Source organism: Cariama cristata, unplaced genomic scaffold (genome assembly GCF_000690535.1).
Source record: "Cariama cristata isolate BGI_N322 unplaced genomic scaffold, ASM69053v1 scaffold8248, whole genome shotgun sequence".
NCBI lineage: Eukaryota > Metazoa > Chordata > Aves > Cariamiformes > Cariamidae > Cariama > Cariama cristata.
In genome coordinates, this window is record NW_009631611.1 from 59,338 (window position 1) to 74,362 (window position 15,025).

At 38.9% G+C, this 15,025-nt stretch overlaps 1 protein-coding gene across 1 annotated transcript in view; it reads right to left on the minus strand.

The window, feature by feature from the left end:
• LOC104166179 (amine oxidase [flavin-containing] B-like) overlaps positions 1 to 15,025 on the minus strand; it is a gene marked incomplete at its 5' end in the record, with an annotated part of 31,213 nt that overhangs the window by 9,416 nt on the left and 6,772 nt on the right. The window contains 6 exons of the mRNA XM_009706023.1: positions 542 to 638; positions 2,049 to 2,208; positions 2,873 to 3,022; positions 4,340 to 4,481; positions 7,385 to 7,476; positions 8,249 to 8,353. Of these exons, the coding sequence (XP_009704325.1) occupies positions 542 to 638; positions 2,049 to 2,208; positions 2,873 to 3,022; positions 4,340 to 4,481; positions 7,385 to 7,476; positions 8,249 to 8,353 (746 nt within the window). The remainder of the gene's footprint in view (positions 1 to 541; positions 639 to 2,048; positions 2,209 to 2,872; positions 3,023 to 4,339; positions 4,482 to 7,384; positions 7,477 to 8,248; positions 8,354 to 15,025) is intronic.

Here is a 15,025-nt window from a genome sequence, read left to right on the forward strand (position 1 = left end):
GTATGAGCTGTTTCCTAATGACCTTAATTTTATACAGCAGTGGGTGTAGGCATATAGCAACAAGAGGATTGAACTGGAAATTATTGTTTAATAAACTTTCTAAGACTGATCATACTCTCTGGCTGTTTAAAAAAAAAAACACAGAACAAAACAAAATATAATTCTAGAAAACAAATTTCCATTTAAAGAACTGGAAGATTTGAGACAAGCAAAATATCTGTAGAAAATTTTACATTTCTGCAATCACCCCCTTTTTTCTCCTTCCTTTCCTCTTCTCCAATTTCGTACTTTGCCACAAAACAGGCAAAAGATGACAGTGAGGAAAAGAAAAACAGAATTTAATTTTTTTTAAATTAGCAATTAAATCATAGAGAATTTTTTTGGAAAAAAAAAATCAGAACATACTCACCATACACTGAGAAACTCAACCCATTAAATATTTTAAAGTATTTCCCTTCAAAAGTAGCAGGTTTTCTGTTTCAATTGTTGCCTCTAAGACAAAATAAAAAGGCATTAGCTAGACACTTTCTTTGTCTCTTACCCTATTACAGCAGGAAAGCTGCCATCAGGCTTAGTATCATCAAGTGTTAAACCAATTGCAGCATCCTCATCTTCAATGATCATGGTACCACAATACCCTGTTAAGCACAAGGTGGAAAAGAAGTTAGGATCCATGTATCAAACACAGGAATGAGCTTCCCAGAAGTTGTGAAATACTCAGAACTTGACTGGAAAAAGCCCTAAACAACCTGATCTAAATACATCCTGCTTTGAGCAAGGCATGGGACTAGATGATATCCAGGGGTCCCTCCCAATCTCTACCATTCTCTGATACTCTGATTCTAATACAGGGAGATATGAAAACAAAGGAAAGGAGAACAAAGAATCCAAGTAAAGTGACCCCCATCAAGTGACAAGATCCTTTGCTGATCTGCCGGGCAGTGTAGTGTTGCCTTGAGTCAGAGAAGTGCTAGATCCTCTCTAGAAGAGAAAGTTTAGATTCGATATGTACTGCCAATGAACAATCCTTCTCAAGCATCTTTAAAACAGAAAGTCAATAAAGGAATCTCCTATTGCTGAATTCATGATGGAAAAATAAGTTATTCTGCTAACCCAGTTAGCAAGGTAACTATTAATTGCACAGAAACAGATCGCTCTCAGATACTGAAGATGTTCAAGTGCCTCTACCACAGCTGTTTCCATATGACATTTATGTCCGACACAGGAGATATTCATACATTGTTTTGAAAACACAATTGTTCTTAAAAGAAGGGTTTGAAGAAAATAAATTGTTCTTAAAAGGAGAACAATGGCATTAGCAAAGCACAGTACACAAACTATGGGGTCAATCAGGAAATGGGAGTCATCTCTTGCCAATCCATCCCAAACCTAATAGCCAGAATATACCAGGATCCAGAACTCTTAAAATGATTCACAAAGATGAAAGGTGGATGACATTTGTAGACAAACACAAATGTGGACTCATTATAACCAGTGATGAGAAATGGGTGCTATTACACTGTAGTTTATCTTAGACTTGGTAAGTTCTAAAAGAGAGCTGAAGAATCATCATGGAAGTATTCAGTATGTAAAGGGAGTCCAGGATGACCAGCCCAGCTGGGGATGTCTATGTGAAGACACCTTCAATGAATCCTGCCCAGTGCATCCAGAGGAAGAATTTTTACAGGCTAATAATTGATGGGGTAAAACCTCTTTCCATCACACATCACCTGTACCTTTACATTATTGTACAAGTGGGAGAGACTCATATCCCGGTGCCACTGAAGGAAAAGGAGAGGACAACAAAGAACAACCAAGGCAATAAGCAACAGGCATGAGTTCTCCCTTCATGCCTGCCTCCTCCTTTTTATTCCCTCATCCACCCTCTCTTCCTAACCAACCTCTCAAGTTTCTCAAACAGGGGAAGGCAAAAATGGCATAGAAGCGTATGAAGTCTCCTTCCAAGGTCCAGCATCCTCCAAACACAAAGTCTACTCCATTACTACATAGTCATGTCACCACTATTCCTTTCAATTAAAAGGTAATACCCTTCTTCCTCCAGAAAGTTTCCTTGTAGTATACAATGCACTTGATGACTGAGCCCATGGGGATTCGGTTGATGAGCTGGTTTCTCATTGGGGGCAAAGGTGGGTTGAAATGAATCTTCAAACCAAGAGCTGGAGGAATGGCAGTGATCACATATTTGGCCTGGAAAAGAAATTACACGTAAACCAAATACATTCTCCACTACTTCATCCTGAGTATATTGCTCTAATGATCTTGGCAGACATCTGGGGAGGCTGCAGGGTGTATCTTCTGAAGCAATTTTGACATTTAGCATAAGAATTGCAAAACTGAACCCTCACAAAATCCTGCTTGTTGAACAACAAACAAGCATTACATAAACAGCCATCTGTTCGAATGAGGGGCAGCTGCTCTTTCCCCAGTGCTTAAAAAAAAAAAAAAAATAAAAAAATTGCTGTGTTGTAAGAGTCCATTGGTCTCCCTTCCATCTGGACTCCTCTGTTACAACCTGGAAGGAAAGCCTGCAATGTTTTTCACAGAAAGTTTATTGCTAAGCTACATTTTTGTGTTCACCTTACAATTATCCTTTAATTTAGAAGGTAAAAACACAAAGAAGAGATGCTAGCAAAGGAAGAGTTTGAATATACAGTTTGTTTTTCATGCACCGTTTTAAAGTTCTATCACTGCTATTACTTTGGGACAGTCAGAAAGGGTGACTTTCTGTCATAGCCACTTAAATCTCTGCTACATTTTTGTACAGGATTTTTGAGAAGTCAAAAAGGAAAAGCTAAAGGTTTTCTAGCCATCACAGCACAAACAGTTGCTTAAATGTCAGAAGTTTCATTACCTCATATAATTCATGATCTAAGGTTTCCACTATGACACTTTCACCGGACTGGTCGATGCGGATGACTGGTTTCCTCAGCTTCACCCGCCCTCCCAGGCGCTCCATTATTTTCTCACTGATCTGGCCAGAGCCCCCAACAAACTTCCTCTCCTGAAAAAAATGAAAACAACAGCTCGGCAAAGCAGACTCAGCAGAGTGGTGCTTGTGAAGGGTGCATCAGGGCAAACATTTTGCTTAGCATTCGAAACAAACCCCATTCTTCCGTTGTTATCAAAACATTATCGGGAAGTTTGGCACTCTCACCTGGAGAATGTATCCACGTTACTTCCTCCTTCAGTGAACTCCTCAAACACTTCCCATATTTGACCACCAGCCAAAACTAAAGTATCAGTAACCTCATGAGAAAATCCCTTCTCCTCTAGTCTCCAAATGGATTCCACAGACCTGTGTGAATCAGCAAGACTTCTGAAAAGCACTGAAACTTTTAAACCTTTCTCTGAGTTCACTCTTACCCCTGCAAAGCTCTGTGTATCAGAAGTAGGAACCCTGATTCTCATAATAAATAACAAAGTATAAGAAGTGACGTAGCTCACAACAAAAATATCTCCTGCAGTATATAATCTAACCTAACTTAAACTCAAATCACCTCTAATATAATACAGAATTCCAATAATATTTTATTCAACATTTTTACAGTTAAATTATCTATAATTATTGCTTATCTATGCATATTTATGCATTTTAACATGTTTTAATGTATTTGTATTTTTAGTTATTTATTTAGGAATAAATAATTTGTATTTCTAAAACCAGAATTATTTCTAATACAGTTAGTAAAATTTGCATTTCTCAAGTAGAAGACCATTAACACAGTCTTTACTTTCTCAAAATGCAGAAGCAGCACTAATGTACCAGATTTCAAACATTTCAGAGAGGTATCATATTTAAGCAGGGGTCTTCATTTTCTTCAGGCAGATTCTAAAATCTTAATAGTTTTAATCCTTGGAAGTTTGCGTCTTTACCAACCCAGCTCTGGGCTACACTTTCAGTATTCATTTGGAGCACTCTACACACTCGTGCAGTTAGCACTGCCATCTTCATTAAATGCTTCTGAAGTGGCGAGGCTTGCTTCAGCCTCATGACAGAAATAAGCATAAATAAAACTTTCTTTTTTCAACATGGATAAGCAGAGCACATGTTCTAACCAGAGCCCAAAGGGAAGCCAGAGTCAGGAACAGATACAAATCTACTGATCCCTGGGCCAATGCCTTTGGCACAGGAACAGCCTTCAACACTAGTTTTGCAAGATCCAGATTAACATGTAAATAAATAGAACTAGTTATCAATGTGCCGCTGGCTCAGAGTCATGGACATCTCAGTTGGCCCTCTGAACTAAAATAAACAAGCAAAAGAATGAAGTTAAAACAGAACCTGTCACGAGCCGCAGAAGGTGATAGCTGACAGTACCTGTCCTCCGTTGGTCGTTGAGAATATCCTTGTTGTCCCCCCACACTGCTTCACGTACCACAAAAACCAAAGGGCAGAGACCTCGTGGGGTTCAGAAGTGACATCCACATTCACAAACAGAGTTGCAAAACTCTTGGCAGCACTGCAACAAAGACAAGAAAGTGCGTTAATTTAAAAGCTGAAGAAGGGTGACAAGATTGTTCTCGTGTAACTGTCATCAGCAATCTCTTCTTTCACTGAGGGCAAAGGATTCCTTATTTTCAGTTGAAGTGTGAAAGTATCAATTCCTTTTATGCAACATTTTTCAATTAACCCTGGAAAAAAAAAAAGTTAATCAATCACTGCTGTATTCCAGTCGAATTAGGGCTCTAGGAGACACAAGAGCCCATGAAAGCTTATGTCACTTTATGCTACTAATGCAAAGTTAGCTTGTCATCCTAGATGCAGGATTAAAGGAAGCAAGTCCTCCTGTCTTCACTGGACTCCAAAACCACCATGTCCTCCCATGGTTCCCAGGTTATATACAAGATCTGCAGCTCTATTTGCACCTATTGAATGCCTGTCCCTCAAACACACAGCATAGAGATGATTCAACACTTGTCATAAAAAAGTCAGGTATCTTGTTTAAGCTAATTATCTAAACTCCTTGGATTAGTCAGCATCCCTTCACTGCCCCTTCCTCTGCTGTGCTCAGGCAGGGTGCTGCAGCTGGGACACAACAACAAAAGAAATGTAAGTAGGAAGCCATAAGTGAAGAGACAGCACATACACCTTCATGCAGAAGTCTGGCAAGAAAAGGGAAAGGATACTTTTGGTTGCTCAACTCAGTATTTTAAACACTGGTCCACAGAAGTGGAAAAGTGGCCTGTGTCTGGAAAAGGATCACTGCTTTATGTCCTCCAGTTGGTGCTTTCATAACAGCTCTACTGAAAATTACTGTATAAACCTATACAAGATTTTGGGGTGCACTAAGACAGAGTTAATCAAGGCTCAGGGAAACATTCCTCCTGTTAGAAGTAAATACTTCCTCTGCCCTCACTCTGAGAAGGAGTTTAAAGGGACATGGACAGGACCAGGAGACACTCAGCTTAACAGCATCGTGATTGACAGGGACTGAGATTCTATAGGTATTTCATATGCCAGGCATCCAGCAACCAATAATATCCAAAGCCAGTACAGAATCCACTTCTAGTTACTTCTTTCTTTTTTCAGTCTTTGAACACTCTCTCTCAAAAAAAAGTGAAAAGCGTAACACAAACATACTATTTCAAAAAGCTGTAGATCTACACAGAAAAAAGGCATCTTCTGTCCTTTCTAAAAATGCAAAGTCCCGCTGAAGTAAAAAGCTGATCCATTTTCTGAAATATGAGTGTGTTCTGGCTTCATTCTTGACAGCCAAAAATAATACAGAAAATATTGATCAATTTTGTCTGTACAAACACATACTGTAAAATATGATCAACTCTGAAAGATATTTTGTCTAATGGGAGAATTAGTATATGTATTTTTTAATATTTTATAAGCAGAAGCTATTAGATGGTGGTTAAATTCTCCTAGTTTCTGCTGCCTTCTCCTGTTGCTTTTCAGCATTTCAGTTCCCCAGTTTCTCCTGGTGTTTTACCTAGAAATGGCAGTATGATTTCAACCAAGTGCACTCAGGGCATTTCCAGCATGCAACTCCAGCCAAAAGCAAATCTGTACAGTCTGCTAGATGAAATAGTAGAAGATTACCATTCTGGATCATTACTTTCCAGGGTGGGAAGTTTCTACAGCATGTTACTTAAATCTTGAACAAACCAGGCAAATCAAGCTGAGATGCACATATAAAATCTGAAAAGCATCTTGGAATTAAGGGAGGCTGACAGTTATGCCAATATTCAGGTAAAATGTCAAGTCTTATTCCATCAGAGTTTGAAAAAAAAAAAATGACTGTAGTCACGTGAGCTATTGGATATTGAATGACTAGCGATGCTTGGCATTTTGTTAACTTGTGTAGATCCTTACCAAACTAGAGGTTCAAATGGCCAGCAGAACCACCAGCATACATTTCTATTTGGTTTTCCTGAATATGGATGGCGATAGAAACAAGAAAGGCTTCCTATATGCATTTGTGCAATTGTTACTCTTGTTAAAGCAAAAACAACCAGAAGATTAAAAGTTTTTGGACAGGATCCTACTGTCCATTAACAACAATCACAATGCTCTCCACATGCTGGCTGAAGCAGTAAAAACGCCCCTGTCAATGACAGGGTCAGCTAGGTGCTAGGTGCTAGGCAATGACAGGTGCTAGCAGGGCTCTGCACCAAGCTCCTGCAGGTTCGTGGTAGCTGCGTGTCGGGTGCTTAGCAATCCTGAAGAGGTTGCTGTAGAAATCAATCTCCTTTACAGCAAGGCAGAATTAATGTGGTTTTCATTGTGGTTTTTTTTCCCCCTTCAGTGAGAAGAAAACCAATCAAACTGTTGTTGAATGGCAAGTAAAGAAAAATTGCTTTGATGTATACATAAAAACAGGAAGCATTTTCAGTTTCCCTAGGTGGTATGTAGTGCAGCAGTTAAACAATAGAATGATGGGTATTAAAGTGATTTAGTGCTATTTCAAGACAAATGTTATTTTTATAGCACTTTGGTAAAATCAGCTGGTCTAGTACAGAATAAAAGTGTGTTGTTCCATCAAAACTTTGATTCAAAAACCTGCTGTAGCCAGAGCATTTTTCTCTTAAAGGTTAAACACACAATAAAGAGAGGGAAAGTACACATAACAGACGAAGGTACTACCCATCTCTTCAGAAGTAACCTTCAAAAAAAACCATTTTCCTTTTATCTTTATTTTAGTCTAAAAAGTTAGGAAATACAACAGAATCTGCTGCATGTGCTGACAGGTGTTGTGGTCCATTATTACAATATTTTCTCATCCCATTTCTTTAAAAAGGTTGCATTCTAGTTCTAGTGGTAGTTATATCTGTTTGCAAAGCAGTAACACTTATTTGGAGCTCTAAGGCATATAAATATAAGATATTATAGTTTGTATTGAAAAGAGTTTCTTACTTTGTCCAGCAAATTTTATCTATGAAATCTTGCATAGTCATTTTGTCCCATTCTTCTGCGTGTGGAGCCTTCCATGGGGCTTCACTGGGAATCTAAGGAGATATAAAAGAGAGTTCATCAGCAAATGAATGAGTGGCACAAGAAAGAGACAACAAACACAAACAATCACAATCTCATCTTTACATGGTAATTCAGCCTGCACATTCCTGGCAGGTGATACAGTGAACTTAGAAAAGGATGCTTTCAGGTTTTTTGTTGTCTGCTTGCTCGTTTTGAAATATTTGGGGTTTTTTTTAGAATGAAGAAGAGAGAATAATTTTAGAGTTAAGAACTTTGCCTAGAAAGGCAAAGTACAGTGCTGGGGAATGTCTCTGCCTTATTTCATCTCTCTCCCGTTCATCTATGCAAGTAACAGCAACCTCTTCTCAAAGTCTTGTAGCTCAGTCAATGGAAAACTTACACTACTGGCAACAAACTAAAATGGACAAGTTGAATTTGAGGATGGAGAAGGGCATACATTTGAGGTCTGCAAGCCTCTTAAAATATTACTTACCCAATCATCGGGCAAAGTGCTAAAAATCACACACATAAAACCCTAATGTTCACATATCCAGCAAAACAAAGGTATGACCGCAGACAGCCTCAGTAGCATGGCCTTCAGAAGAGCCTGCCAGATGCCACCTACAGACGTGCTCTGACCATCAGCACATACCAAAATGCATGGCATGATGCCACTCTTACCAACATCAGCTTTGTTCAAGCTAGAGCAGCTTTGCCTATCTGCATCCTAGTCCCGTCTTCACTCTGCCCCTCACAGAGACAAAGCTGAGCAGAGATGTTCAGCTGCAATTCCTCATACCGTACCTCCTTTCCCATTTCATCCATGGTCCTCCATAAGTTGTTGTAGTCCAGGTAGGCCAATGGATTCCACATAGGAGGGAATGGACCTTTAAAGGCGTAAGACTTGCCCTACAAGATTAAAAACAAACAAAAACATCATAAAAACTAAATGCAACCATAATCATGGTTTCTGTGTGCAGGAAACTGCACCAAATGGTTGTGTTCACTGGAAAAAAAGCACAGTTTAATCACTACATGTAACAGTTTCCAACAGATTGTGTCTGTGTGCACACAGAACAAGAGGCAACGAGCACAAACTGAAACACAGGAGGTTCCTTTTGAACATCAGCAAACACTTTTCCCACTGTGAGGGTGACTGAGCCCTGGCACAGGTTGCCCAGGGAGGTCGTAAAGTCTCCATCCTTGGAGATACTCAAAAGCTGCCTGGTCACAGTCCTGGACAACCAGCTCTAGGTCCCCTCCAACCTCAACCATTCTGTGGCCCTGTTATTCTGCGATCCTGTTATTCTGCATGTGTAACTTCATTCAACTGTGTATCATGCTTAAGTCAGTTGTGCACAGAACTGATATTGCCTTGTAGCTTCAAAGCTTTATATTGGGCAGTTCTGGGCAACAAAATTGATACCCTGCAACAGAGTCACTAAGATCAGACAAAAAAAATTAGAAGGAACAGCATTGCTCAACTGAGATGAAAAATTGGCTATTTGTTACCGAAAAAGAGAAACATATATTACATTTTTTCTCCTACATGTTCATAAAAAGACTGAACCGTTAATTGTATTTAGTGGAGGGGATGGGGGGGGTGGTTTCTTTCAAAATCAAAAGCAACTGTGATGAGCTTTACTATAGACTAAAATCATAGCTCAGAGACCTTCCTGGAAAAAAGTGGTTTTGGCTTACCTAAAAATCCCCAGCCCTACAGAAAATGTAGCATTTACTAATGACGACTCATTCTTCCAATCCAACACCTCTAGCCATAAATTACAGAGAGTGGTAGTGTGGCCAATACAAATGTCCTAATTACATCATTATATATTTAATAGTTAGATTTTATATATCTATATCTCCACTACTAGATATTCAGAAAGTCTAGCTTAATTAAAAGTGGAAGACAACAGGTAATTTGTAGAGCTATTTTATTTACATGGGATTTCCCTGGCTGACTATATGGATGGCAGCATAATAGTTTTAAAAATTCACAAAGAAATGTTCATTAGCATTATGTGGTTACTCATCTTTTCACAATGCATTCTGGACTCCATAAAATAGATAAACAATAAAGGCCATAATTGCCTGCCACAGCTGATTTTTCAAAACTTGTATTAAATTATGTATTTAAACAGGCACTGCATCAGCATGAATGTCAACTGGTAGAAGTACTAATTTTTAATAGGTACTTGATGCAGCATCAGACCAACCCAACGCTAAAAAAATATTTACACTAGCTTCAACTGCATCAGGATTTAATATTTAGAACTGGGTAACAACAACAACACTGTATCTTGTTGAGGAGAAGTATCCAAAGACCACTTACGCAAAGAAGCGTCAGCCTTGATTTGATTTAGCCTCTTTATTAATAATGTGAAAGCAGGGACCAAGAGCACATTACTCAAATCTGCAGGTGTTTGCAAGCACCAGAAGAGACAGTAAAAGGGCACAAAGGGATCCTGAAAGACTCAAAAACTTGGTCTGGAAATAACAAAATGAGATACAACCTTGAAAAATGCTGGCTAATAACTTTAAGGACTTCTAATTCAAAGAGAGAGATACTTAGAAAGCAGTAAGGTCAAAAGTCAAACCTTAGGATAAGGGAAAATTAGTTTACAAAAAAAAAAAACAAAACACAACACACCAACAGGTTAGAGAAAGTGAAGAAGAAACTGTCTTTTCACCTAGTCTTTATACAGATGCAGGATTCTAACGGAATCCTAGTTAGAAACACCAAGGTAATAAAAGTTAGGAAGAAAGCAAAGTGTAGGAGGAAAGGATTTAATTCTTTGGTACATGGACATATGAAGAAGTAGCTGCAAAACAACAATTTCATTTCAAAGAGCTTTTGAGGAGAGATTAGGGTTCAGAAAATGCCAAAAAAAAATCAAATTTTAAGAAGATTTCAATCAGAAGTTTTGTTATAGCCAGAATAGCTCTCTAGTCACTCCATGAGCCAGAGGCACCAAGGCTGAAAACCTAGCATTTCCAATTTAAGAATGGAGATTACAGCGCATGTTCACAAATACTCCAGAAAATAGAGGGTTGGTTTATGGGTTTGTTTTTGTTTTGTTTTTCATTCAACATGGAACAAAAGCACATTTCTACAGCTCTTGTGTTCAACCACATGAAAATACATTAAATTGGAATCAGGAAAACACATCCCTGTAGATGTAGATGAACTCAATGAGTTTGTTTCATCAGAAGCATTTGGTCCTGACACAGACATTTGGGCACTATTATGGAATCTCTTCACATGAAATTAATTTGAACTGGGGCACACCTTCATACTCTGCTGCCAAAGAGCTATGAAAGAAGACCAAAAGCTCTCAGACTGAGTACCCTCCCATCCCAACTAGTAACATCTGAGCCATGTTGGTAATTACCTTTTAGCCTTTTGGGGCACATTAAAATTCTGTAACTAACTCCTACGGCAGCAAGAAGTTAGTTTAACCATGCCTTCTTCTGAACACCGGAGCCACCTTTCACTACTATAAACACCATGTAGGTATTCCAAAGACAAAGCATATCAGTTCGGTTTTAAGTACCTAGCATTTCCCAGATTTAGACTTATGAAACACATATACTGCTGTGCTCAAGAAAACCAAGACAGCATCAGAATGGGTTATTCCAATTATTGATTTTGTTCTGAGCTTCCTGCGCTGCCAGAGGCAATCCTAACTGAGTTATCCCCTCTGAGTTAACTCAAGTCTTATGAATTCCCTGTGGTGCTTCCTCATGAGCGCACGGCTAAAAGACACACAAAACGTATCTTTGTTTTAGTATTCTTCTATTTCACTGCATTTGAACTGCTGAAAGGGAAAATCTTGGCCATGTCTCTTGTGCCGAAATCTGGGGTGACAAGTCTCGTAAAACACAACAACAAACTTCAACCTGGAAAAATAAAAACAATCAAGGTCAGGGAGTCTCCAGTGAAAGTTACTTTCAAGAGCTCCCAAGACATTTTGTAAGGCCTGATCCTTATTTCCTACACAGACAAAACTCCAGGTGCTGTCAATCAGAATTTTGTTTGAGAAGAGACTGCAAGAGTAGGCTCTACACAGAAACAAAAATAGCAGCACCAAAGAAAGACTACACATAACTCGGAGTAGTTTCCAACAAACTGAAACATTTCAGCTCTACTTCTGATGAATTTGCACTTTTGCAGATACAAGGTTTTTGATATTTAGGCAAAATTTGCCTACTTCTATCATATTGCTGGGAACAGCATTCTACATAGCTCCTGGTACTGTATAATCTCTAAAGAAAAACAAGACACAGATGAAAAATATGCCTCAAGATGCACAAAACATTTCCTTTTCAAATATTTTTATACCTAAATCAGAGCAGTATAAAACCAGCAATAATAACCACCCCTTCAGATCATTTGACATGGTATTTCAACACTAGTACTATAATGCTCAGAAGTATTTCTTACCTTTTTTTTTTAATTATTATTTTAGGGTTTAGTGGTATTTAATACAGGCATATATATTTTTTGGAAACTTTTTCATGATGCCACTTGCAATGCTTCCAAAAGCAGAACACCAGCATCAGCAGTTGGAGGTCTATCTGCTATCGTATGGGTCACTTGCTGCTTATAAAGGCTGTTGCTGCAGTATGGGCTAAAGCATACTGAAGAAGCTGAAACTATAGAGAGGAAACTCATACCACCCAGCTGCCTCAGGAATAAACAAACAAGGATACGAGAAATCTAGAGTTTGTCAGAAATATTACCATTCCCAGTAGATTTTCTCATCCGTTTCACGTCAACCAACATTAAGCTTAGTTACACTGGACCCATGTAATATAAGTAGTATAGAAATAAACTTTCTGCATACATCAGCTCTGTTTCAGGTCAAATAGCTGACATAAGAAGTGGGTTATTACAGGTGGAAAAAAACACAGCATGGCAACTGAATTATCAGTAGCCCCTTGAGTATCAGCCCCAGCATTTGGGAGGGCACAGGGACCAGATCCCATACATCTTCTCCTGTGAGGGTGAGAGTGAGTGAATTGTTAGCTGAAAAAGGACACGCTCTGCCAGGAAACACCATCAGTTCCTCAATGCAGAGTGGGATCTCAGAAGAATGTCTCCATTTGCAGGCACAAGACAACTTCATGCTCCCCTAAACATTAGGGCCCAAGTGGGATGCAGTATTGTGAATTGAAGCCCCTGGTGACAATGATCCGTGCATTTTTCTATAGCACAGTATAAACATCTTATAAATACAGTCAGCTTTCATTGGAAGAAAGTGTGGTGCATTCTCTGCATCACTGAATGAGCACAGATATTCCCCCAGGTAAATCGACTAAAGCTTGGAGTAACTGATGCTAACTTCACCGAGATGTCACTCTGCATGTTAATTCACAGTTACATAGGTTTATAGGCACGTAGTGCCCTCTGCTGATTCACAGCACTGGTACATCACACACCTTGTTCTCTCAACTTAAAATCCTAGTAACATCATTCCTATAAAGCACAGAAACAGTAAGATGCAAAGCTGTGAGAAGGAAAACAAGAAACAAATGCATCACTTCAGGTTGTAACTCTGTACCTGTCTCAGATAATCGCTTTCTCATCTGCTACCCTGTGGAAAACGATCCTTTTGGTTTGGTTTGTGGAGGGTGTTTTGTTTTGTTTTTTAATCCATAGCAGCTAATAATATGTGTCTTTGGGACTAAACCTCTTGTGTAATCCTAATTCTCAATAAAACATGGCAACTAGCCAGATCAAGCTCAGAGAGTTATACAGGTCTACTTCCAAAACTGTAACAGTGTTGAGCTTCATTGAAGTCCTTTTCTTTGAGAAACTGTCCAGAAGCTCACATGCTCAGCTGGTTACTATAGTGACAGGTATCCTAAAGGTAAAAAGATACACAGGTTAGAAACTATAAATGCAGCACAAGAAAATCTGGATAACTAACGGTGCAAAGCTACAATATTAAGACATGCCAAAATATCCCCCAAATATCTTTCAATATCTAATTTGACACCATCAGCTGTGGATGCCAGAGTGTTTTGTGAAATCTGGTCAGCAAAAGTAATTCCATTTTAAGTGTAGCGTAGCCAGGACACATTGGCTTGAAACATGCATCCTGAAAAGGAGAGGAGCTAAGTGGGAACAATTTGTTTCTACCATATTCTAGAAATAAAGTCCATCTTCATTCTGCCACAACATCAGCCATACAATCGCTCGAATACTTGTCTTATCTGCAAAAAGGCAGAATGAGAAAAACAACACTGAAGTGATTTAGAAAGGGAAATTGAGGTTCTGCTCTGAATTTAAAAGTCAATATAACTATTTGTTCCAATCAGCTGAGAAAGAGTTAACTATGTCTCCTTACTAGAACGGGATTTTTTGTTTTCAGACACTAAAAAACACCTTTACAGAAAGCATTCAGGTGTCTTAGGAAGCACAGATTTACAGGTACTGTGGTTCTAAATACTTTTTGAAACTGAGCCTGTGTGTGGCTTTCAACACCTGAATTAAACTTGCCAAAGTGGATAACTTTTCAGTATTTCTAGAATTAGTCTTAAAAAAACCTCCTTCCCCTCCCAAGAGCAGATAAATGGGAAAAAATAACGAAAACAGTAGAAAAGAGCAGTTTCGTTTGGGAGAAAGTCATCAAATGAGCTCTGCCCACAGTAAACACAACCAAGCACAGAGGACACACATGCTCTCTCACAACTAAAACACTGTCTTTAAAGTAGATGAAATGTTGGGCTCACTAGTTTTGTTTCCAAGATACTCCAGGTTATTAAGTTTCTTACCTAAAAAAAAAAATAAAATGAAACCTTACATAAAATTTTACAGACATGTGAAACCCAGTATGCTCAGCCAGTTGTTCCTGTATCAAATACACACTTCTCTAATTATGTTTTTCTGTAGACCTCAATCAACTCCAAGGGAAACAAAGAACAGTTCTTACAATCAGATGCAATTGAAGCTTTTCTCCCAGCAGCCAGAATTAAATCAGCTAGGTGGGAGCACAGCTCCTTCTCCTTATCTCCTAGGGAACAGACCCTGGGGTCTGGGAGAGCTAAGACTGATGAAGTTTCTTTCCATTTGGATTTAATTAAGAAATGCACATTTTATTTCCAGTTCATTTTTCTTACTACTTTCATCCTCATGCTACCATTAGGTCACAGCTGCCAGTCTTCCAGTCACTCTTCTTGATCAAGAAACATCCCCTGTAAGACCTTGCTTTACAGTCCCCTTTGACAGAGATCACTTTGCAGATTTGCTGTACGTAATCTTGCCTCTTTTAGGCTGCTGTAATACAAATATTATCCAACTTTTAATTAAAAAGGCCTAATTATGAACTTTCTTCTTGCAATTACTGGCACAAAAAGGGAAGATGCCTCTTTATTTACAGGGCAGGTCCAATGAGACCAAAACAAGACAAGCCTCTCCGATACTCCTGCCAATGACTGCTCTTCAATCACAGGGTGGAGGATATTCCTTGCGGGAGTCTGGAAGATGCTTTCACCAACCTCAGCCTATTCAATCCTCAGACTCACTTTTGAGGCTACCAGCAAGTGTGATAAGTGACAGGGCACCTTGTGACA